Raw genomic sequence first — 26878 nt, forward strand, 5'->3', positions numbered from 1 at the left:
TAAGAACTGCCAGCTAAAAAAGAGCATGGGCTAAGGCTGACATATCCAGGCTCCGCAAATTACTGAAACACGCCTTCTCTGCATCAGCAAGACCTTTTACAGATTTGGTCATTAAATTCTTCAGAACATTTGCCGCCAACTGTCAGCCTTAACTTAGACCTTTCTTCTCAGTTGGTTATCTTCGAAGCAATAATTGCTTTTCACTCTTCCCTTCAGCTACTGGATAATGAGAATTGTTTGCAAAATCATGTCATATTTTCCTTAGTATGTGGCATCCAGTTTGTAAAATACAGAGGAAAACCATTGTCTTTATACTCAGTCTGGGCCTGTTCCCTTCATTTTACACAGCAATGCACAACCAAAGCATTTATTATTCTCCTCAGAACATTCCCTCTCAAAAAATACAGCAGGCAGTTTCCCTTTCTGTCACCTTTATAAACCTCACGTAAAAATTCTCAGAGGCTTCTTTTTCCAGCAGATGAACTACAAACAGTGAGAGACTCTTCTTTGGAATTCCCCCCCCCCCCCCCAATTTACTTCTGCATTCCCATCAGCTTTTCAGCAGTCTACTAGAACTGCCTGGGGGAGAATTCTTAACTGCAAGAGAGGATTCTCCCTCAGCCTATGAGCAGAAGACTGTGTGTCATACACAAAATGCTCCACAAGTCTGCCTTTGGTCTTTGTGCCCCACTTGCCCCTTTTGAAGGCAGAGTTGCTTGCACAGCTGATGAATTCAAGCAGATAAAAGTTACCAAAAAAAAAGAAGGGGGGATGGGGGTGGGGGGAAGAAGAGAGTTGTATTCTCAGTGCTATGAAAGTAGAGATTCAATTTTCCATATCATTTGCTCTGCCAAAAGAAAAGAGCTGAAGTCTGCGGTTTTACTGCCTTAGGTGAAATATGAGTTGGCCCTAAACAGGGCATAAATAAATCTGTTTTCTGCCCTTCTATGGCTGGGAAATGCAGAATTTATTGCTGCTTTCTAAATTCTGCATTCAAAATCCAAATCTAGCTAAAATATTATCTAACTTCATGAAAATATCTCTTAAAAACTCAGAAAGGCCTTGATAAATCATGAATCCTTAAGTCTAAAATGGCAAAAGCAATGTTTTCCAAATAATAGATTATCTAAAGGAATTCGTTTATGCCAGGAATTACACAGAGCTTTTCACTGCACTCCAGTCTTCTCTCATTGGAAATAAAAGTCTCTTGAACACTGAAATAACTAGTCAGATTACAGGGAAATAGTTCACAGCGCATATCTTAAAAATCAATGCATAGCTGATACCCTAGTTAATAATTTCAGGGCAGATACTATAGAATGAAGAGCTGGCAATCTTCCTAATTTGGACCAAACAGCATAAAAGAAATTTGCAATTACTAGCGAATACTCAATGTCTGTCTTTGGATCAGCTGGAGGATTTGGTCAATTTATCACCTTCAAAAGATTTAATTTCCTCAGGGGGTGTGGGGAGGTAGGAATTCACAAACATGAAAATTTATCATCTATTTCCTTCTGCTAGATTAGTGGTGTATAATTGGAGACCTTTTGCATTACCTGTTTTACAATGTGTGCAACAAAGCAAACCATATTATGTTAAATGGTAGCTATTTCATTCAGGTCTATAAAATATTGTCAAAAGGTAATAGCCATCTGTCACTCTCAGATAACTGTTCAGGTGAAAACACTGAGTTTATGATAATACTCTCCTGTTACAGCTTTGTATCTGCTATACTGAACATCTGATGAACACCTAATAATTCTGTTTAACACAACAGCCAACCCACAGATAGGGTAAATGTTAACAGGCAGAAAACATTTAATTGAAAAGAAATAATTTCGGGTAGGAAACTCCGAAGTCTCCCTACAAAAATGATTAATTCTAAGCTCTGATAAATTTGTCAATTTTCCTGGTGGAAGCATTATACTCATCTGCAAATTGCCTTGTTTACTGTTTAAAATAGTAACCTTTCAAAGTATCAAACTTGCAGAAGGAAAAGCTGCCTTTTCATTAGATCAGGTTTTCCACTGAAGTGCAAGCTCCTATCTTTTTTTTTTTTTTTTTTTTTTGGGGGGGGGGGGGGGATGTTTTGGGCGGTTTTGGAGAGTTTAAGGTTTGGGGTTTTATTTGTTTAAGGTTTTTTACACTACCATGGACCACATTTCTGGGACCAAATTTAAAGTGTCTGCTAAACTTACTAGCAACAGAAGTCTGGACATGTAAGTCAGACTCTGTGCAACCCACAAATTCAATGAGGCACATTCCTTGATTTTGCACTTCCCCTCCTAAGGATTCCCAGCTTTGTAGCAAACAGGCACATGTCCTATCCAGCTGCTGGAGGTTCCAAAGGGTAGGCTGCCTTCTGATCATCTAGAAAACCTCATTAGTATCCTACCGCTTGTTATCAAATTCACAAGAGGGGACCTTACGGCAACACACCTCATTCAACAACCAGCTTTTGCTCATCTCGTGCATGTATGTATGTCTGTTTTCTCAAGTTTTATTTTTAAAGAAAATATGGGTTTGACATGCTGCGCACTAGCCTGGCTGGCTAACTTTCAGTAGTAAAAGCACACACCAGACGTTTCAGAACCACAACACAATTGGAACCTGCTCTCCCAGATAAAGATTTTGTATCCTATCCTAGAAACAGAAAGTCAGGCATTCTGCATCATAGTAGCATCGTCACTTTAAACTCTTAGTACCACTGATCAAAAATCTTCCCTTATAATTTGGTTGTGCTTATTTAGATGCCATTTTTTAGAACACTTGTGTATGTTTCCAGTAGGCCTCATTACAAAAAGCAAGCAAATCAATTCCTGCAAAGCTGCACAAAAACCATTAAAAGCTACTGCCACAGCTGCAGCTGGAAAGCTATTAGCAACCAAGCTGTTAGGAAATAAACACACAAAAAATTAATCCCAATCTGCATCAAACCCATGCATCTTAGACCATGCTCCAAAGGCCACCAAATCTGAACTCAGATCAAATACAAAGTGAATTCCAAATGCATCAGCCTGAAGGCAGAGTTTTGAAAAACTCTGGAAGAGGATGCCAGTAGTTTGGAAAGCTTGTGATGAGAAACAAATCTTGCAGATAACTAGGTCTCAGCAACAACTTACTGAAATTCAGTAAAAAGTGAGCAGGAATTCAAGATGAAATTTCCATTTGTGGATGAAAACTTTGGATAATCAAAATTACTAAGTCCACTGCTGAACTGTACCACCTAGCTCCTTAGTCCTGCCTACTCACTGAATGACTTCATACATCGGATTTGCTCTTATCCTTTACAGCTCTGCAAGAAGTTCACCACTAAAACATTCCCATAACCTTAGTAACAGGTACAGAAAATCTCGAATTCGAAAATGCTAATTTGAAATCGCAGGTTTTTATGGGACTACACTTGCCAAAATGGTTTCCCAAAATCAGCATGTGATACATGGTCCAATTTGGTGGCTAGGATATGGCATACCTAAACAAGCAGTCCCTAAGAATGCATCCATTACCTGAGAAGTGTAACACCGTTACAATGCTTACCCTTGAGTCTAAGCAATCAGTGTTACAAGACTAATTTGCATTTAGATCGCTGTACCAGGGACTGTCTGCTACTTTTGGGGCAAGGATATGGGTATCAAAGTGAGGTAGGAAGCAAGATGATTTTCAGTTAAAACAAAATGGATACAGTGAGCATCAACAAATTTCCAGGAACAAGACATTCCTCTAAAGGAAACTGTAAACAAATTGTTGAACTTCTAGTTGTAACATGTAACATATCAAGTTCTATTAACCTTGACAACAGAATAAGAAAAATTGAGTACTATGGCAGTAACTTTTAAGGCACTTGGTAGGAATCAGGGGAAACAGAAACCTATATATAGTATTTCTGTTGGACAAACCAGTAGGAACTTCTATATAAAACAGTACAGAGAGAGATCCAAATATGATGTAATTAAGAAGAGTCAAAATAGCTCTGTAGAGTAGAAGGCTGTGTACCATGAACTGGAAATTTTTAAAGGCACCAGCAAACAGTGTGGTAAGTCACTGTGTGATTCATTTGGTAACTATAGCCTGGATTTCCAAAAGGCTTTCGAAATGGTCTTGCAACTACTATTCTTGGACAACTCTGAGATGGCATGGGATAAGATGACAGATTTTCCTAGGTGTTACTAACTTCAGGGATAGAATGCTAGGATTTCCCAGAGAAGACCTGACAGTAAAGAAAAAAGGAGTTTACTATGCCAGCATAATCCATGATATGCCTACATCTTAAATGCTGTGAACAGTTCTCATCCTTACTTCCATCTAAAAATATCTATTTCAGTTAAGCAGCAGGACTGAAACCAAAAACCCCTACTTCTTCACAAAATACATCTCTAAATTGTTGCAGTAACAGTTATATAATGTTATGGAAGACAAAGAGGTTAAAAGAAAGAGCAGGAGGACAGCAGAGGATATGTCAGCAAGAGCAAAGTCGTATGATGGCTTCGACAGAACTTTCAGGTGGGTCATTAAATTGATGACTGATGAAAGCTATACCAGCAGAAGCAAACTTTGCATGCTCAGTGTCACATGCATCAAGCCTCTAGTCTTGATCAAAAAGGGAAAAATTCAAAGCCATTTTCTTACATTCCAGGTGAGAACCATGAAGAGGGAGCTTGACAGCTTTAGTTTCATGAATTCATATTTATCCTGAAGCACATTAGTCAGGCAAAACAAACCTGAGATAAATGGTATTGAAAAACCCACTGTGTAACTTACCTTCCTGTTTGAACACCGTTTCACCATAAGTAAGTGCATACACGTCTACGTAGATTCTTACATTTATTCTCTCAAAAACCATGGCATGGTTATGTTGCCATTGCAGGTGCCAAAAAGCCAGCATGAAAACATTAAATTTAATCTTAAGTCTTTGAACAGCATCTTGGTTTTTTCCCTATCTCCATAGCTATGCTAAGAGTGAATCTATAATTGGCAATTTTTGCGATGCGTTCATCTGTAAACATGCTACATAGACTGGAAAAACAGTAATAAACTGCAACAGAACTTTGAACCACTGATGGAAAACTAATTATATCAAGAGACATAAGCAAGCCAGAAATCTGAATCATTCTCTTACTCCTTGCCCAAGTATTTACAGTATATTCTGCAGTTTACTTTGAGTGACTTCAACTGTCCAGATTGCCATCTTAATGATTGTAACTGTCCAAAGTAATTTGAAACATGAGCCTTATCAAAACCTAAAATGTACTTCTATAAATACTTACAGACTGAGGCCTGGCCTTACGATTTATTGTATCTAAGTGCTATTCATCAAGTGCATTTTTTTAACATAATAGAAGATGCAGGGATGTTACAAGGTTAAAAGAAGAGTGATCTCAGCTTTCCAAACAAGCACCACAGAGCATCTTAGATCTCTTAATCCCAGAGTCCCGACTGAGTAAGAGCTTTTCAGTATTTGTAAAGAAGAAACGGATGGTGTTAGTAAATGGACATTACAGTTTTTCTTTGTAAGCAGCAAAAAGAACATTCTCCCACCCATAAATAACATGTTCGGCTGTTGGGGTTTTTTTTTTTGTTGTGTTTTTTAAACTAGAAGCATTTCATAAGAAACTTCAGACTCTCTTTTATGTTCTAGAACATGAAAAATGTTCTAGTGTGACTGCAGTTTACACAAGAGTTCAAAAGGAACCAGAACAAGGGCTTCCCCTTACTCCAGAAAAAAAACAAACCTATGATCCAAATCGCATTCACAAAGGAACACGCAGGAGGCACAGGACAACCAATTCCACTGCTTACCCATGAAATGGGCACTAAAACTAGGAGCTATGAGGCAGCACTGACACCCAGCACTCATCCAGGAAGAGGCCCTTCTGCACAGGCTTAAAGGCCTCCCACATTACCCAGCAGCAGAAACCATCAGGGACAAGGAACAAGGTAGATTTTCCGTGGCAACAGAATCAACAGGCCCAACCAAGATTTTGTGACTTGTGCTTGCTTACATGTGCACTTATGAAAATGAAGCAGCATGTCTTTGTGCAGATAAGTGTCATATAGATATAGCCACAAGTTGTGCAAGATTTTTAAGTAAAACCTGCATGTGGAATTTAGGGGAAGTACACGCATGTTCCAACAGGGCAATGGCCTCTGCTAGCTTCAGCAAAGGAAAGAAATTTTAGGCAACCACTAATCTAGCTGTAATGGTAGAGACCTCTGATGGTCACAGGCCATCTCCCTAGATGGACTTTATTCTACTATGCCACATAGCAGAGTACTTTTAGCTAAAGACAAACATATTCACTTACCACATTTGATATGGCATGAACTTATTTTATGCTTTTTTTGATCTTTTTTTTTTTTTAAATGGTATTCTATGAACAGCCTAGTTTTGTTTTCCTTTAGGGGTTAATAAAAAAGCAGCCATAGTTAATAGAAACAATCTCACCAAAGCCAAGTCCTGGTTTCATATAATATCCATCTGCTCAATTAGAAGAGGCATAGGTAAAGTCCAACTACCACAAATTGAGAGTAATTAAACTTAAGAGAGGAGAGACCTTTACCCACAGTAATTCAATCACACACATACAAAAGCACAAACATGCAATCAGTCCTATAACTGCAGTGATGCATGACTTGAAGTGAACAGCCTTAACAGTATTACTCATGGTTTTGATGTCTCCATAGTACTTTGTTATAGTATTACAATAGCAAAGTTACTGCAAGTATCTGAAGTAGCAAAGTTTGAGATGTTTCAACAGTCCTCACTCTCCCTACACTATACCTATTTGCTAGCAGATATAGGTAGGAAATAAGTAACTTCTTCAGTGATGCTCCTTAAAATCTACTGGGTGGTCTCTATGGAAGCTGTTCTGCAATGAAAGAAAGGTTTCACTCATTAGACTTGCTCCTGTAAGACAACAGTTGTTGTTTGCAAATTTTTAAAATGGGGGGGGGGGGGAAGCCTAAGAGAAAGACATCACTCCAGCAGCAAAAGGCAAAACCTCCAAGACAACGAAATAACATACTAATCTGATTAGCCCAAATTACATCCAACACTTTGTATGCGGCTTAAGCGCAACTGTGTGTTTTGGCAAAGAAAAAGTGACTAGTAAAGCATAAAAAGTTCTGCCTGGAGAAGTACCTGAACTGCAATAACCTCAGACTAGCACCTTCCTGTAGGTGTTCAGAAAGATGAAAGCTAACAGACATTCCTAAATCACTGAATAAAACCACAACAGAATAAAGTGCATCTGAAAAAAATGCAGAGATGTCATACACTGTTTCTGTTTGCAAGTGGTTCCACCAGAATAGCAGACAAAGCATTAAAGTTTTACAGCCTTACCTGCAATGTACTAGAATGTTGCATTTGTTTAGGTTTTTTTCACGAGAATCGGAGTGTAGGGAGAAAGCGGATTCTAGGAGTTTTAGAAGATAAACTTTGAAGGAAAGAAATTAGAAGATTTTGGGGTGGGAGGGGGAGGAAATGGGAAATTTTCAGTGGAAATGCACAGCACTAGAGAACTGAGATTTAAGAAAAAAATGAGACGAAATCCATATAAAATGGTTTCTGAACTTTGAAATACTACAACATTGGATATAACCTTTCAGAATTTTTAACTGAGTTTCAGTAGCTGACGTTAAATAAATCTCCCAGCCTATCTAAAATTTCCAATGGAATATGAGAAGAATCGGCAAGGATGAACAGGATTTTACAGAGCTGGAGTAGTATTTTTCAGAAGGTATCTAGACAATGTAGGGATTCTCTTCCATTAAACTTTCAAAATAGTTTCAGCACTTTGAATATTCTACCATTTGCCTCTATCCTCACATAGATATCGTCTCCCATCCAGAATTTGTCACTCAATTCAAACCAATGGGGCAGCAAACAGTCTTTTTATACCATCCAAACCTTCTGGCAATTAACCTGGGGAAAATAACATCAGTTATTACAGAAAAGAAAATCAGCATGCCTCAGTCACCCCAGATAAAAGAAGTAAGCAGAAGACAATTTAAGAACTTGCAAATGAATACAAACCAGAAATGAACACTGTGAACAGGTAAATTGTTTTCTCTTATATAACTAGTTTATCATACAGTGTTTCTCTACCGCATGACCAACTTATTTATGGAACTCCATTATTTAAGAATTTCTGCAATTATGAAATAACTGAGAGAGATATATATTAAAAAAAAAAAAAGAAGAAGAAATCATTCAATGTGATCCTGGCATAACATGACCCCAACACAAAGAATAATCTACGTTTTAACACCTCCTTCCCTCTCACCCCTCAATCCATCAGCAAAAGAATGCCTGAAGCTGGAACACTGACTGCAATTTTAGTTTGGATGCCAATTTCAATGCTGATCTGTAACGATCAGTGTGAGTCATCACACAGATCCTAAAAGAACCAGGACCTCTGGTTAGCAGACAGAATGCACAGAGCAGGACAGGGTGAATTACGTTATTACCTCCGGTGCTCAGCATCCTTCTCTCTCAAAATGTCATCAATTAACGTAAGTTAAATCCTAAGCTATTTTTACCTTGAAGTTTGCCGCTTCTGTTTCAAACAAGAAAAAAAGGGTTTTATACTAGAATCTCAAAGCTTTCTCTTCCCTTCAAATGTAACAGAAAGATATTAACACCCCCTTCACATCTTGGCCTGTTTCCATCCTCAGACTGCAATGGCAAGTATAAATTATTGTTTCAGATTTTTCAGGTCCCAGAAAAAAGAAAAAGGCAGCACTGGACAGACTATGACACAATCCTAGATAAATGAATACGATGAGATTAAAAGGACAGGCAGCATAAAGAAAGTGACTTCTTAAGAACACCTTTACACAGAATGTGACACTGGATAATGAAGAACAACGGTTCAATGGCAGAGTAACTACTATAGGGCCGAGATAATGAAGAACGTGTGCTATTCAGAGAACATTACAAAAATTGGAAATGTAGTTGCATATAATTGTATGTTAGGGATGTGAAAAGTCAGAGGAACTAGAAGGATAGCATGATTTTTTTAAAAAAAAAATATGACTGATTCAAAGTCATTTTGGAGAAGTACAGGAAAGATCTGCTTTTATTGCATGAGACTGGATAATGCTAGGGATCTGCTACAGATTTGAAAAAAACTTCCAAAGTTCTTAGAAACCTAGCTACCAACCGAAATACATCAGACTGGAAGATCAAGGTGAGATTTAATAAAATTTTATGTTAGTCTAATCTCAACAACTTCTTCTGTATTTGGGAAAAAAAGACTGAATCATCCAGAAGAACAAGTGACACTCTCCCAAATATCTCTAAATGAGCATATCTCTGTCCACTGAGTACAGAAGGAGAAAAAAGGGAGATTAGATTAAGCTTAAGAAATGCACTCAGCTGTAGATTGAAGAATAAATGCTCACCAGATTTTATTAAAAAATTCACCTATTTGAGAATTGCTTTTGTTAAAAACAGAGGTTACGATTCATAAGAAACACTGGCTCGATTTTAATTCAGAGACAACTATACGGAAAGACTATGACTCCGTAACTTAAGTTCTCTTAAGGGTAAACTGTGGTAAGATTAACAGAACTGTTTAGTAAAATCAATTGTACTCGTGAGTCTAGGGCAGTAAGAGAGGAAAGAACTGTACCAAACTTAAATCAACAAACTTCTGCAATCATACAACAGAGATTAACAGAAAGCCTACAAGGAACACAAACAATGCAGGCAGAGATAGAGCTGAGACACAAAAGTCCATCTCACACCACTCTTCCAAAGGATGTAAAAAACCAGAAATAGCAGTTACAAACCAGAACAGCTTACAGAAGAAAATTACTAAACAGAAATTGAGCTGCTGTGAAAGTCAGTCAGCAATGAGTAACGATCCAAGAGGTTCCTGCCAGGGACCTCTTCTAAAGTCTTCAACAACTCTGTTTTAGTACTAAAGAGAAATAGCAAAGCACTGGGGTTTCCCCCACCCCGTGCTTCAGCGAAACCAGTCTGAAACCCAAGAAGGGGAAGAATAATTACATGGGCATTTCAGTAAAAACAGGTGACTGCATTCTTAAATAAGCAGGCGGCCTACTTTTTCTGAAGCAAATTCTCAAACATCAATATATGTTCAAAATATTCTGAAATATATTATTTAAATAACAAAGTTTTTGCTTTCCATCTACTTAAATATTTAATGTACTGAAATACTTGAAAACAAAAAGAGCTTTACAATAATGCTAACTGCAGTTATTTTTGTACCAAATAATGGTGTGCTCCTGTAACTTTCAGTTGTTCAGTTTAGTAAATAATTTTAAGCAAACCATTACAAATGAAACACTTACCTAAAGCCTTTTCTATTATAAGAAAGGGTATGCTTTCTGACTTATATAAATTAACAGTCTTCACCACAACACAACTACTGCAATACCACAGGGCATCCACCCAGAAGTCCTAACTCCAGTCAGTATCATCAGTTTAGAAAAGCCATGCAATAATTCACAGAGCTCAGATATACATAGTTATGTGCAAGGGTCTGTGTCTGTGTATACACAGGAACATAGATATGGATGTACACATATGTACACATACATACACCTTTTGTGATTCATTTTAGTAGTGTGGTATTTTAGATTTTAAAAAGGCACAGAGCTCCCCTTTCTCTTTCTCAAAGAATGTGTACACAACTGAAAAATTAAACACGAAAACCATCTTTTTTAAAGACCTATGCAATTTAGTAATTGCTTTCAGTTTTTATAAGCAACTATTTTTGGCATTTTTCCATACCTATTAAATGATCTATAAATAAAATAAATCTCTTTTCAAGGTACAGATGCCATACTTTATTATTTTGAACTTTGTCATCTTGTACATAATCCTAAAAAGTTACGAAAACACATGTACATCAATCTACTTTTAGTCGCTGTGACTTAGATCAATTGCATTCTTCTTTCAGTGATTCAACTGAGAAGGGATTCGTCAAGTAGACCTTTTTTATATATTATTGCAGTAGATTAGTACTACTTAAGTGCTGCATTGCTTAAGCTTTGTTGTACATTAATAATTAAGACCAAAGAAAAAACAAGATTTGGATCACGTATAACCAAAGAAGTTTCAAATGAAATTTCGGTAGGAAACTGGAATTTTGTTCTGCTCTGCGCAAGATGCTTTAGTAGATAATCTCAAGTTCTCTTCTAATGTTTTTGATTCTATTCTCCTGTTTTGACATTTTGTACATGCTACACTACGTGTTAATAAAGTTCATCTGATACCCTGTTTCCTAATCAAGTATTAAAGATCTCTTCCAACTGTAGAAACTGCAGTAGCAGCAGGGGCTTCAGATCTGAAGCTATGATGTTAGGGAAGAAGTGAAGCTGCCTATTTGCTCCCTCTGTGTTATCAGTAAATTACTTCCTTGGAACTGGCCTTTGGAAAGAAGACATAAGGTAAGTTTCTTTTTTCCCGTTTGTATTTGCTAGTGTTAAACTGAGGAAGCTTCACTGAAATCAAAGCTACAAACAAAATCAGCAAAAAATGCAGTCCCTTAGTTCTTGTTTTTCTTGGGGCCGTAAGACCATTTGCACCGCAAAAACCGCTTTCCCCAACAGCTTCACGGTAACATCCTATCTTTTGCTGCTTTCCATGATGGCACAGGTTTACATTAAAAGGCAACTTCTGTTCTAACACTGTGGTATCTCACTGTTTCCCATTATGCTTGGAGAGACTTAGCATATTCTCAGATTCCAAGGGAAGGATTAAGAGACTGGAAACAAATGCCCAGCCTGCATGATTTCAGATTTTTAGAGAATTCCTCGCACACTCCACGTTTGCAGTGTGCTCTTCTCAACTGCACTCAGAGGGAGAGCCATGCAGCATCTCCCTGAATCTCCTCTGAAAGTCTGTACATGATACTGGAACAAGAGTGTAATAGGAAGGTGAACTATGACTCTTCTCCCTCTTGCCAGCAGTAACTGACTTGTGCCAATTCTTCAGTTAAAATATTATTCCCTTTTGCCTATTCAAGTCAGCTTGAATAATCTTTAGTCCTACTACGGAACTTCCTGAGCAGTCTCTGAAGTCTTTACCTATTCAAGACACTTCAGTCCAATTTCTGTAAGGAGTTGAACTGTGGGGCACCTCTGTATACATTATAGCATATTCTTCTGTTCACAATATTAAAAATAGCATGTTCTCCAGATTCTGCTGTGGACTGATCTGCAGATGGCCACATGTACCACTGTCATTTTAGCAGTGGAAACTGCACAGGGGAGTTGCACAAACCATGACCTGAGGCAAACATTAAGTCACTCCACTCACTATCACTCCATTAGGTAAATGGCAAGTAACAGAATTTCTGGTAGAGAAACAGCAAGCTGGACACCAGACAAAACCATCTCAAAGTCTAATGACTTACTACCCATTATTGGGAAAGTATTTACCCTTAAAAAAAAATTTAATTCAATTTCAAGTGTTGATGAGATTACAAGAGTCAAAATGCACTTCAGACAAATTGTATTTTAAGGAGGTATTTGAAAGGGCAGAGAGCGGAGACATCATTACACTGATAACACAACAGGAAGGGTCCATGTTATTTGCATACAGTACATGAAGAAGAGGAGGATTTATTCATATATGAGGAGGGATGAGAAAAGAGATGAACACGGAAATGTCTTTATGAAAACACAAAACTTCAATTTTGGCAAAAGAAGAGCTAATATTGTAAGGATTTAACCATAGTGGTACTATAAATACAACAGACCAAAATTCAGACAGTATGGAAGGCTGGAGAGAAGGTTCATTAGATGAAGAAAAAAAAAAAAAAAAAGAAATCATAGTTTGGGCAAGGACATTGAGAAGAGGACAGAAAAGCAGCACAGGGGTCTGCCGTTCAAGCTCTTCAAGAAGACAACAGAAAGGAAACAATCACAGGTCCTGAGAATTTTGTATATATATACACACTTTTGATTCTTTTCTTACCTGTATAGTCCTTGTAGAAGTTCAGTTAACTCTTGGACTAAAACATCTAACTCTTCTCCTACTGGTTTTCTAACACGTAATAATGTAAAAATACTTAACTATTGCAATTAACATGTCATTGCAACTACACACCATCATTAGGAGAGGAAAACATACATACAAAAGAAGGAAATACTGACATTCGTATTTTCCACCTATATCCAAAAGCTTTATTCACGTAATTTTGAATAAGGGGTATTAAAGTAACATAGAAGAATCAACCTTAGAAAATTAACATCATGAACTACGTTTTCAGCCCAATTGTCTCAGAAGAGAGACACTGAAGAATCAGTTCATGAGAGCAGAGTTGAGGATAATACTTAAGATTTACCTACATAAACAAAATTACAAGCATATCAAAAGTAGTTTCCTGGATATTCATGCATCAAATGAAATAGCACATTTCAATTTACTTATATTAATCTAAAAACTTCACATCATCATGATAAATGGATGACAGTATGTTTTAAACTTAATGTCAGTGGGTTATAAAGATTAATACCCACTTTCTTCCTTGCATAAATTGACTATCCAAAACTCATTGGCTGAAACTGATCCTCTGTTCTTAGGACTATGAACAATGGTATCATCATTTATAATGTTTCATAAATGCAATGACATTTTTTATACAATTCATTAACTCTTGCTTTCCTTTATAAGGAACAGACCATCATTTAAACTGGCTATTTGCAATCAGACCTCTTTTTCACTTGTAAAGACCTGATTTCATCTCTTTTTTGTCTTCTGGAGTGCTCGTTTCCTTTGAACATGGTATCACATACAAATAAATAGAAGGAATAAAACACAACTGAAAAAAAAAATCCAGTTTCTTGAGGATAGGTGACTCTGAAAAGGAGAGACCAACACACTTCGAAAAATAAGAACTGCATTATTAGCACATATAATAAATGTCATATTAGCACTTTAAAAGAAAAAAAAAAACAAAAACAAGAACAAAAACCCCCAACCTTTCAAAAGCTCACAATTCACCCTTTTTCATCTGCCACAGAATTCTCCTTCCCCCAGGGCTACATCAGAGAAGTACACCTATCACAACAGGAGAGACACAATTTTCCTGTACACATACATTTTGTTTCAGCAACCTCACAGGTGGCTTGCAAAGAGTCACAAGGAGATATTTTCATGGGGAGCCCAGTTCCTTCCCATTCTCTCAGCTATAGCTCCCTTACTCAGCTTTTTTTAAGGATGGAAACATAACATCCTGGATTCAAGAAACATAGGGACTAATCCACTTGCTACTGAGCACTGCGCAAAATTTCTGCGGTGACATTAACTGGAGTTACACTGTACCTTAAAAATGTCCATAGCAGAAATGCAGCTAAAAGTACTCAATTTACCCTCCAAATCATCAGTAACCCAGAAAAACACACATTAGTAACATCATTTTATAGAATGAGTTGCCGTCCAAGGCTCAGGAGACACTGTGTGAAAAGTACATACATAAAGTAAACAACAAAATAGATATTCCCAACTCTTAACAGGTCTGGAAAGTACATTTTGTATCTGGTAGAAAAATCTGGCCTACCGTTCAATCAGAGGTGCACTTTAAAATAAATCTGTAAGCAGGCAAGTCTTTTTTATGATTTAGGACTCTGAATCACCAGAATGACTGGGGAAGTTGTATTTACTGTACTGACAAAAAAGTGTACTGTATTTTTTAACATGATTTTAATGCTACAGGACTAATCACTTCCCTCGCCAACGTGGAAGATGCAGTCAGGGATGCAAATTCAGCCATTCAACTCAAATCTGAATATCTGACACTCTGAGATAGCACAGTATCAATTTTGAATGAAGTATGTGTCCTAGTTTCAGCTGGGATAGAGTTAATTTTCTTCCTAGTAGCTGGCATAGTGCTGTGTTTTGGATTTAGTAAGAGAAGAATGTTGATAACACACTGATGGTTTAGTTGTTGCTCAGTACTGCTTATGCTGGTCAAGGACTTTTCAGCTTCCCATGCTCTGCCAGGGGCACAAGAAACTGGGAGGGGGCACAGCCAGAAGAGCTGATCCCAACTGCCCCAAGGGCTATTCCATACCATATGGCACCATGGGCAGTATAGGAACTGGGGGGGGTTGGCCGGGGAGCAGCGATCGCTGCTCGGGAACTGCCTGGGTATCGGTCGGCGGGTGGTGAGCAACTGCATTGTGCATCACTTGCATTGTATATTGTTGTTATTATTATTATTATTATATTGTTGTTGTTATTATTATTTTTTACCTTATTTCAATTATTAAACTGTTCTTATCTCAACCCGGGAGTGTTTCTCACTCTTCCTCCTCCAATTCTCTCCCTCAACCCATCGGGGCAGGGGGAGTGAGCGAGCGGCTGTGTGGTGCTTAGTTGCTGGCTGGGTCTAAACCACGACAGTATACTTTTTAAAAAACATTTTTCCCCCAATATGCCTGTATTGGCATGTGCTGTAGAAGACCATTTTCTGTAGAAAACACAGATCCATTATAAATCTATTCTCATATTTCTTTCATCTCAAACCTGACACAATGTACATTAACTTTCCTAATTACCAAGTCATTTCTGAAAAAGTTAGATACCATCTTCTATTACACATTTAACTCTTCAATTTAGACAGAGCAACATATGAATGTTTCACTCCCTCACAAACACAGTAATGGTGCTAATACACTGAGGAGTAGACGAGAGTGGCTTGCACTGATCCTTATAATTAGTCTTAATAATTACTTCTTTGTACACAAGCTAATTAAAAAAAAAGTCTTCCTAAAGCAAGTAGGCAACACTGCCATGGGGAAACATCTACTCAGCAGAACACTTAGGAACAAGCATGACAATGGAATTAAACAAATTAAATTAACATGTGCCAAAAGGTTACAGAGGATGCTCTACACGTGGTCTAGAGCAAATGTATGAATGCTTACTTTTTTGGACCTCAAGATATGTAGGCCTACACATCACTGCTACTTAAGTTACAGTTTCTGCTTTTACTTACTGTGAAATATTGTCAATCCTTCAGCTGTGCTCAACCAAAGAATATAAAATAAATCAAAAAGCCAGGAGTCTACTCTGAAAAGAGTAGCTGCCCAACAGCAGTTTCCTCTCCCCTAATTATTATTGGAATGTCTATTCTTCAAGACAAGGACATTTTGAAAAAATAGCTGAAAAGTGCCATTTAAATGAATCACAGTTGTGTAGGTAAAAAGACAACTTTAGCTCAATGAACGTGAAAGAAGAATTTAAAAATTCTTGGTATCTCATAGTAGGTTAAATACATTAATCTATTTAATTCATGAGCAATTGACTAGTTTCCTCTCTTTATTAACAACTCTAGCAATACCTGCAGAAATTCCAGTTTCAGACCAACAGGAAAGATTTGCAACCTCCCAGATCCTATAAGCAATAGGAAGGTGCATAATCTGCTTCCATTAAAGGCTAACTTACACAGGGAAAAAAAATAATCCTCTGGTTATGTTTTTCTGTACTAAAATGCTGATACACACATAGGAGAGTAGATCAATGAATAACCAACTCGCACTATTTGCAGTAAATTCTTCTACATTCAGACCTAAATCATTTGCTAGGTATACCAAGTGGCCACCGTAAAGCAAGAACTTTCACGCTCTGAGGAAAAGTCTACAACCAGCATCGGCAGACTGAGAAAGGGCCTGAACAGCCATCTCTGCTTATTATTACAGTTTTTGCACTGTAATATCCACACCCCGATCACAAGAAAAAAACACCACTCAGTGATGGGGACTCCAGTCCAGCAACTTCCAGTTACCACAGTAAAGGCAGTATTTTTGAAGTTATACAAGTAAGTTTTAGAGCCATGAATATCCAAGCAAAGTTCCCTCTGAGGTAAGAGTCCACCCTCATGTTTAATGAGCTAAGAATAATTTGGGAAGATGAACTTTGTTCTGACTTCAATGGTTTCAAACTACTGACATCTGCAGAACTGTTCATGTTCTACATTGCTGCATAAACCAAATAATCCTAACAAATGGAATTAAGCCCAATGGACATGCCCAGAGAAAAATGGGCAAGTGCAGGGGCCCACTGGCCATAAGGAAACGCAAAAGTTAAACCACATTTAATGAAGATGAGACAAGTTTTTCCTTCCTGTCCATATTACACTAACTCAAGAGAAGTCAAAGACTTAGAATTGCGATCTTTAAACCGCAACAAGTAAAACTGTTTTGTATTCCGTTTAAATGTTGAAGACACTCACTGCTTCAGTAAATACAGTTTACTGCTATCAAAGGTCTCTTCAGTGAGGAGATTTAGAAGTACGTTTTGTTTGACAAGTATTTGTAACTTTGAAAATTCTGGAAAATGCTACCGTGCATTCTACACTAACTGGAACACAGGATATCATGAGAATCTCCTGTTTTCTGTATATGCACACTGATATGCACGTCTTTTTCTAGAAGACTTCTCACAGCTTCAAAGAGGATTCTGAAACTTAGGGCTAAATGAGCCTGTGAGGATGGATAAAATGTACTCCCTGTCACATACCCATTCTGCTTCATGCACCTAGTTTGCTCAAGTAACTTCCACCCAGCTCTACATTGTTCAGAGCAGAAATATTTACTGTGCAGGGACACTTTAAACAGAAGCAACGGCTTCACAAAACGTTACACAATCTAATCTTCCACTGGTTTCCTCTTGAAATGTTGTGAGAAATTTTCAAAGCATATAAAAGAATAATCACATTCTGAAAATTATCATACCTGATACAGCAAGAAAATCATCAATACTTGTTATATCATCCACAGCATCAGTAAGAACATGGATGTGATTCTCCCACGTAGTCCTATACATCTCCATGTTGTTTTTCACAACTTGACTTTTTGGTCTGGCAGCAAGAGCTAAAGCAGCATTAATAACCTGTACCAAAAATAAACAGAAAACCCAACATATAAATAATTATGTCTTCAGAAATAAAATTTTATATTTTACTTAGAATTGCAGAGCAGCATTTCTGTTCTCTAAGCAAAAGCGTTGCTCAGCTTTTGCTTCTGTTCTCAGTAGGAATATCAGTCAGATGTTGCTTAGGCTAACTTCCATTTTAGTTTCATAAATTAAGAAGCTAATGGAACAGCACAGTAAAAATCCCAACATTTTATTTTTAGTTGGAGAATTCATACTATTCCAGTTTGCAAGATACTAATACAAGGAAGTTTTTACTTACACCCACTTAAGGCACACATGTATCAGCACAGCCTACATGACTTCACTTTTGAGTTTAAACTCTTGAACAGCTGTTATCACAAAGCTTATTATGGAGTATCTTCACTGAAAGAGGTATTATCAGCCTCTGTCATGTAAAAGTGGAAGGTTTTACCAGGACAACAGATAGCTCTTTAAGGATCAGTGGCATGGGACATAACACATACTACATCTGTATAAAAGCAGCAGACTGGTATTTCTGTGTGAGTTAGACCTAAAAATAGTAACTATGTTCACATGAAAAGGGTAGACTCTCTCTCTCCCAGGAAAAGACTAATTGAAGACGGAAACATTGGATCCTAAAGTGATTACTTCTATAGACACCTCTCCAATCAGTTAGTTAGCTAGAGGGTTTTTTTCCTAATAAGGGTCTTTGTCCATGCTGTATCTATAAACATCATTTAAAGTAAACTAATACATATCCCAGGTAGAAGCTGAACATTAACCTTACACTAACCTTTTTCCCCTTCCCAGTATTGCTTATTTATCAAGGGGAGAATGGTTTTACGACAGAACACCATATAAAGCAAAAAATGGGAAGAACAACAATATACCACACTAATCCCCAGTGCTGACAGCATACATTCATGAAACATTCTTGTATATCATGCCACTGTAATCAAATCATTGCACCAAAGAATAAGAACTAGGAAATTCCTCATCCTAAGCCCCCCGGACGTGTCTTTACAATGATATCAATCCTCTTGACCCTGTTCTGGATCATAAGCTAAATGTGTCATCAGTTTTGTTTGGTTGGCATTTTTACATATCACATGAACCTCCACAGCTGGTGAAACCTAAACAATGACAAACTTACTAATATTTGTGCTCTCATAATGAAGGAACATACATAATCAGGCTTTCACAAGAACACTGCTGGGATTGAGTCTTTTTACTAATGATTTTCATAAGGAAGAATAGACCACATGCTTATTACTTTACCAGGCAGTTGGCGAAGGAGGAGAGTATGGAACTACAATGAAGAAAAGTTTTCTTCACCAACTCCACAAGAGATCTAAAAAACAGAATTCTGTCCAGGAAGTACAAATATAAAAGCATCCTATTCTCCAGCAAGAAAAGAAAAAAAATTCCAACAGGCAAAACAAATTTAGAATTGGAACCAAGTGGACAGGTAGCAGCAAAAATGCATCTGCATTTACAGTGCATCAGTCAATAAATGCAAGTCCACCATGCCAAGGGGTTGCAAAAAGGCACTCTCAGAGAAACCAACAGTCTGAGAAGTAAAAACAGAAGAAATACCTGGAAAAAAATGAGGCAAGTGTTTTGCTCTACTTTTGCACTATTAAATTTTTTAAATACCCTATCCATTTTAGGGCACCTTACTTCTAGAAAGACACAAAAAGTTTCTCTCCCACTTAAGACAGAAGAACATCAATATCATCATTGTAGATCTAAAAAAACATGAAACTGTGGGAAAAGACAAAAAAAAATGAAGTCAGTCTAGAGAAGGAGAGAGCCTGAAGACAAACAGAGTAGCTGCAGAGTTGAAATTAATAAACTACTCTATGTACATCATGAAAAGAAGAATCTCTAAATTGCAGGAAGGGAAAAATTCAAAAAGGAACACAACAAAAAAGCCCAAATCAACCAAATAAACACTAACTCAACTTTTTGCAGGCAAAAAGCTCTCCATTTACCTTAAATTCTCTAACACATGAAAACAGTAATTTGTTTAAAATATCAAGCACACTAATTGCTGAACTGAGGAAGACTACATTATTAACATGTCATCTGCTGCATAAAATAGCACCAACATGCAATATTACACCAACACACCAGAATTATTTACTACGTATTTTCATAAAATGGTAATGGAAGTACCATAAAGGTGTTACTGAATTTTAAATAATGACGTAATAAATATATTTAAACACTAATTGTTTTCTAAATGTAACCAATCAGGAGCCCCACCGCCTCAGAATTACTATTGAATTAGTGGTGATCTACACTGCAGAACCTTCCTATTTTGACAAAACATCTGCAAAGGTATGCAGAAACCCACACAATACCCTGAATAAAGCTGAAGTTGTCATCCTCGCCATTTTCCAGAATAATACCACCCAAATTATTTAATTCATTAAACTTTCAGCTTTTTGACAATGAATTCTGCCTTCCTGCACAGCACCATGCAGCTACCTTAAAGAACATACCATCACACTACCCATATTTGGAGAAGAATTTAAAATTTTACTAAAGAACCAAAGTTAATTCTGATTAAAGGCAAGAAGTGGATGCTATAGAAAAAAGTGCTCAACAGTTGAGCAATTACAGTTTGAAAGTCCTAAATCTGATCAGTCCTCTTTTCAAAGCTGCACAGCTTCTTGTTTTAAAAATACCTGACGATAATGATAACAACAACAACAGAATCACTTGATCTGCACATCAAATAACATGGAATATTCTTTAAAAAAAAAAATTGAAAAAAATCAAAAGCACCTCAAAATCCACCACCACCAGCTACAGCTTCAGCAGTTTGTCTATGAAAGAATTTTTCTCTCACAAGCCATACAGCACACACGTAATGAAGTCGAAAGGCTCACTTAAAAGAAGTCTGATTTCATGCAGCATCCTTAAAACAAAGCCACTGACTTTTAAAATAGTAGCTGCTGCAAGCGGGTGACAGAACACTGCTCTAGCCGGGCCCAGTAAGGACTCAGAACTGACTACTCTTTTTCCTTTTCGGATTATAATTTGGTTTGTCCTAAACAGATAGTTTTCCCCACAGTTTTCACACATCCTTTCAATATAACCCCTTCTTTATGTGTTACACAATTTTATTTTACTCATACTCCAGATCTACAAAATCTGCAGCAAAAGCATTTATCAGCTCTATCATCTGGCAGCAGATCTGTCTTAATGGTGTATGATCCTACCCCTAAAAGCAGGCACACCATTTACGTGTCTCATGAAAAACAGGATCCCAATTCCCCACTCTCATTTATTGTATTTTTTTAAATGCAATTGCCAGGAAACATACACGGTTTAAATATTCAATGTGCAGAAAGCGCCTTAAATTTTAGTTTCTAAATAACATTCTCTCCTCCAACAAAACGGAGGAGAAAATCATAGTAACTTCCAGGGAGATGAGAAGAGAAGCTGTCCCAAATGAATACTGACTGCAGCTTGGAGCACTGCTAAAATCACGCATTGTTTCTAACATCTGAAAAATACTAACAGCACAGCAATGCTGACACAGATGAAAAGGTTGATCATTCATACCTCATCAGAACGCAGACATTAAAAACGAGTCACCAGTGACTTTGAAGCCCTATTCAAAGACACCAGCAAAGGTGCTTATCTCCGAGGCATAAGCAAAGTACCATAATAAACCCTCTGCCAGCATTCCCCCATGCACTATTCATTTGCAGCACCACTTTGGAAACAGAGGGGCTCTTCCTGCAGATGGTTATTTATGCTTGGATAGCCAATTGCTTCTGCCTTCTCAAATAAGTCAACAGACCACTCAAGCTGCTGAAGGTTTAAATTTCCCTTTACATACATTGCTTCTGCTGAAGGCTCTGCAAGGACAGTTTGGTGGGTTTTTTGGGTTTTTTTGGCAAAGAGTTAAAGCAGGGCATTTAAGAGCTTATTAGGGTTCATTTTTACAGAGATAAGTGTTCAGCATTTCCCTCTGTTATAGTACTACCTTTGGCACTAAACACACACTTTGAATAAATACAGTAATACACTGTGCTAAAGCCAGTCTCAACTGACTTCCAATTTCACCAGTGATACAAATGACTTCCTTTGTTTATTAAAACAAATGCTTAAAATTCAAAAGATGCAACTGTGAGTAGTTTATGAACTAGGCTTCAGATCACCTTTTCAATTTTGTTACCACATTTCTCAGGATCCGTGGTGATGGAGTCCATTGCTTAAGGTTTCTATTGGATTGAAGGTGCTTCGTTTTATTTGCCAAGACAACTTTATTTCTAATCTGTAAGGAACTGCAGACTGTAGCTATTCCAAGTGACTTGGTAAAAATAACAGAAAATCCCACATGTACACAAATGAACAGACACACTAAAGCAGGAAAGGGCCTGCACTAATACCCTTTCCCTTTCTTTTATCCCCTTTAAAACAGACTCAGCTTTCAGTTCCTGAACACTATTCTCCCAGGTGTAGACTAAAGGCACAAGGCCTTCTCGTTAATGCCTGATTTTAACTCCCAGAAATGGAAAATGAGGAAGAAAACATGGTGACTCAAGACCTACACACAGACCACGTTTATAAAACCATTCTGCATTTGGTACTTCAGGGGTACCGCTTCTGGTGACAGTACGTATCACGTACTTTAGCTCCTCGCAGAAACTTCTGTGGAACAAAAGCAACCCTACCAAGCTTCAGCTCAGTGCCCAAACCTCTTTGGTTGAGAGACAATGCTGCCTGTGATGCTCTTTCTATATGAAGTGTAGAATACACAGACAGAAAATTCAGTATAGTAATAGTGTACTTCCATATATTTTTAAAAATACCATTAGCCGTTCAACCATTTCAGAAATTAGTAATTTTAGGAATTAGTAGGAAACTGTTTCCTTTGTCCTTGAGACAAGACTCATTGCTTGTTTTTCAAAGGTACAAGCCATACTGATAAGCAATTACACTTACATAATTCATCCTACTCTACCTTAAGCTTTGTTTTCATCACCAGAACACAATACATTATGAGAAAAAGAAGAAAAATTTCAGTAAACACATAGAACAAGAATTTATAAAGCAAGCAACATTCTTTAATGTTGGGTGCTCGTAATTATTCCAAAATCACATTCAGAAAATGTACAATGTAACAACAACAGGATAACGTCTGTGCACGCAAATAAATTCGGAGAGAATTAAAAAGCAGAGAAGGAGCAGCAGAAAAAAAAGAAAAAAACCAACATCCCCAATAAAATATATTCCAAGTTATCTTCCGCTTTCTAAAAAAGCAAGCAACAGTTCAAATTGCACACTGGTCCTGAAAAAAGCCATAAAAAGACTTCTCAAGATACCGTAGAAGACCAGTATATGCTGGTGCATTAGCAATGAGAATGCAACGTTCACTATTGTGGTCAGCCTATTACTAGCAATCCTTTCTGTCGCAGATTTGTTATAGGAAAGACTGTGATAGAAAGGACTAGTAGTACCAGCAGCATATATAAACTCTAGTATACAAGCGAGGGGATATATGACAATTTTCAGATTCCTAAAAGGTAGCTGCTAAGTAGGAAAAATAAAACTGCAATCTCTGCCACCAGGAATAGGTCAGGAAGTACTGGACAGAACTGTAGCAAGAGAGAAGGTTGTTACGGTTTTTGTGGGGTTTTTTTATTGTTTTTTTCTTAAATATAATGCCTAACTGAAGGGACAGTTAATATGCACAAAAACAGACTGCCTGGATAGACTCTAAACTCTCCATCACTGGAGGTACTTAGAGCAAGGTAGTTAGAACATCTACCAGGAATATTTTAAGTCTCTAAACCATGAAGAGTTGATCCTGTATTGGTAGAAGAAAGAGGAGAGGGAAAGTGGATGACACATGACATAAATATGACATCAAAATAGAGCTAAAATGAAATGGTTTCCTGACTTGATAACAAACATTTGTTACAGTACAGGAGAAGAGCAGAAGTTCTAAAACTGCCAGGAAGAAAAGGCATCAATGCTGGTATCATCTACATACTGTGGGGCATTTTTAAATGAGTTGGGATGATTAATTTTAATTAACATTTTTTTTCAATACTAACTGTAAACATTTGAAAATGTTACAAAGTAAATAAATACTTGCCATTACTAGTTAAGCCTCAAAATTGAGTACTTTTTGGAAAGCATGTTTCAAGCAACCAGCACATCTTTCTATACAATTCATGACATTTTTTTAAGATGCAAAACACACTCAAAGAACAATTCACTGCCAATCCCTGTACATGCCAGGGATTTTACAATAAAGATTTTGAGCTTCTGCCAGGTGGAGATCCAGCTCAGATTTTGTTTCTAGGATGTGGACTGCATAAATCTGCAGCAGGCAGGAAGAAATACTACTCAGCTAACACAGAAGGAGCAGATCTGTTCTGCCTTTGTTGCTCCAATCTGTGAACCACTTCTTAAACCATTCTGTGAGATGGGCAAACTTGCCAACAGCTCTCAGAAAGATTGCAACTGGGGTGCTTTCTCTCATGCTGCAGGTGAGAAACATGTGCAGGAGTCCTCACGAAGCTAGGCGTTGCAGCACACAGACTTCTGCATGATTTGCAAGTATGAGGTCCCATCCTCCACGCACCTGGCAGCCTACAACACGAGCTGGCAGTAAAGCATTGCGAGCACTGCCTGTACAACTATACCAGTGTCTGCTGCCCAAAAGGTCCAGGAGATAGGCTACGAAGACGAAGGAAAGTGTGGCCAAGTACCAGCACCCAGTTAAATACCCTCTGAGCTTGCTACATCAAAACAGGATCTGTACATCTGATCACATCTGGATATTCGACAGTTGCCTACGAAAAATAATCTCCGATTTATTTCAACATCAGTACCAAAGATAACAAGAACTTTCCACATAGAGTGTAATACATAAAAGCCCATTTCTGTTTGCTCTACAGCAGCCCCCCCAACACTCTCTTAAACACAAGAAATTTGCAGGAGTTGAAACTTCACTGTTTTCATTCCTATCACGCTTGATCCAATTTCACAGGATCAGTTTTCTGAGCTAGGGGCTCAAAATTTCACCTCAATAATTCTTAGGTCACATTGGTCCCGTTTCCATTCACCACACTAACTAAACAGTTTAGGTTTTAAAATGTGTCCCTCAAGACTGAACTACCACACAAGTAATTTCTAACTTTTCCGTTCAAGCTTCCAACAAGATATTATCTGAAAGTCAAATCCTATTTCTGGTTGAATACAATAGTGTTCTTCTTCCTGTATTTTCTTCTTGGTTTTGGTGGATTTACCAGGGGATTGGCTCTGCCAAAAGTAACAATGAGACTATGTAAAAAGCTGTTTCAGCATCAGAACAACCATAAAGTTTTTACCTTGCCAAATGCAGTAAAGAGGTAAACTGCTTGGGAAGATCACCAAACTGTTACAGAATGTAGTCAACTTTATTAAATGGGTGAATTTATAAATCCAGGCATCTCCACATATCTCTGGAAATAAAGTCCTGAAACCTTCACTAAATGCAAAAGCCACAGTACAGGCAGGCATGCTTATCTAACAGTACAGAGATTGCACTGACACATAGAATGATGGACTCTAAGGCTACAAAAGATCTGCAAATCACCTAGTCTGACCACCTAAGTAACACAAACCACAGAATTTACCTAAGGCTTCCCTCAGGAAGTTTACAGGTAGAGGTTAAATCAGTTACATTCTACATAAAGGCAGTTAATCTTAAATTAAATATATCAGGTGACAATGTTCCTTATGGTTCCCAAGGTAAATTGTTCTAATACTTAATACCCTATTAAGAAAAGACTTAATTCCACTTTGAATAAATGTGGCTTCCACAAGCGTGACAATACCTACAATTCCATAAAACAATTCAGCTTGATATTAATGAAATTAAAATCCTGTCCTAGCTAAGCTGCAGAGCAGGATATAGACCATGTGTCTTTGGCCTGGGAACCATGTCAAAGTGACAGACCTAAGGGTTAAGCAAGATTGCTAAAGCTTGGTGCCCTGGTTTCGTCTGGGATAGAGTTAATTTTCTTCCTAGTAGCAGACATAGTGCTGTGTTTCGGATTTAGTAGGAGAAGAATGTTGATAACACGCTGATGGTTTAGTTGTTGCTCAGTACTGCTTATGCCAGTCAAGGACTTTTCAGCTTCCCATGCTCTGCCAGGGGCACAAGAAACTGGGAGGGGGCACAGCCAGAAGAGTTGATCCCAACTGCCCCAAGGGCTATTCCATACCATATGGCGTCATGGGCAGTATAGAAACTGGGGGGGGTTGGCTGGGGAGCAGCGATCGCTGCTCAGGAACTGGCTGGGTATCGGTCGGCGGGTGGTGAGCAACTGCACTGTGCATCACTTGCTTTGTAGATTATTATTACTGTTGTTATTATATTGTTATTATTAGCATTACAATTTTACTTTCTTTCAATAATTAAACTGTTCTTATCTCACCCCAGGAGTGTTTCTCACTCTCACTCCTCCAACTCTCTCCGCCATCCATCGGGGCAGGGGGAGTGAGCGAGCGGCTGCGTGGTGCTGAGCTGCTGGCTGGGGCTGAACCACGACACTTGGCTAAGGCACAGGTATACTATTAGCTTTGTTCTATCTGGAACTGCCCTGATAGCCAAGATTCATTAAATGAGAAGCAGCAACCATGAAAAGCTCCTTTGTTATAGACTTCTAAGTAGTTCCAAACCTGCAGTCATTAGAGTCTTCGTTGGACTTTTCCAGTATGACTGAAAAAGGGGCCATTCATCATCCTGGTGTTCATGGTATACTCAGATCCAAAAGGGACAAGAACAGCAAGCAAGAGGCAACTGCCACTTTTGCTCATCCAAACAGTGCAATACAATGCTGTTCATTAAGATCAGTCTCGTGTTCTTTTTTTGAATCATATTATCTGATTTTTTTGTTAAACTTGATTTCAGAAAAATCAAACTTGGCAAGATGCTTTGTCTGTTTCATTAAGAAATGATACAATATGTGTTTAAAAGCCTTGGAA

At 37.8% G+C, this 26878-nt stretch overlaps 1 protein-coding gene across 3 annotated transcripts in view; it reads right to left on the minus strand.

Moving 5' to 3' along the window:
• Positions 1-26878, minus strand: part of CTNNA3 (catenin alpha 3) — a 544923-nt gene that overhangs the window by 145386 nt on the left and 372659 nt on the right. For all 3 annotated transcript variants that reach the window (XM_075717289.1, XM_075717292.1, XM_075717291.1), the window contains one exon: positions 17713-17869. In XM_075717289.1, coding sequence (XP_075573404.1) covers positions 17713-17869 — 157 coding nt within the window. The remainder of the gene's footprint in view (positions 1-17712; positions 17870-26878) is intronic.

Source organism: Pelecanus crispus, chromosome 10 (genome assembly GCF_030463565.1).
Source record: "Pelecanus crispus isolate bPelCri1 chromosome 10, bPelCri1.pri, whole genome shotgun sequence".
Lineage (NCBI taxonomy): Eukaryota > Metazoa > Chordata > Aves > Pelecaniformes > Pelecanidae > Pelecanus > Pelecanus crispus.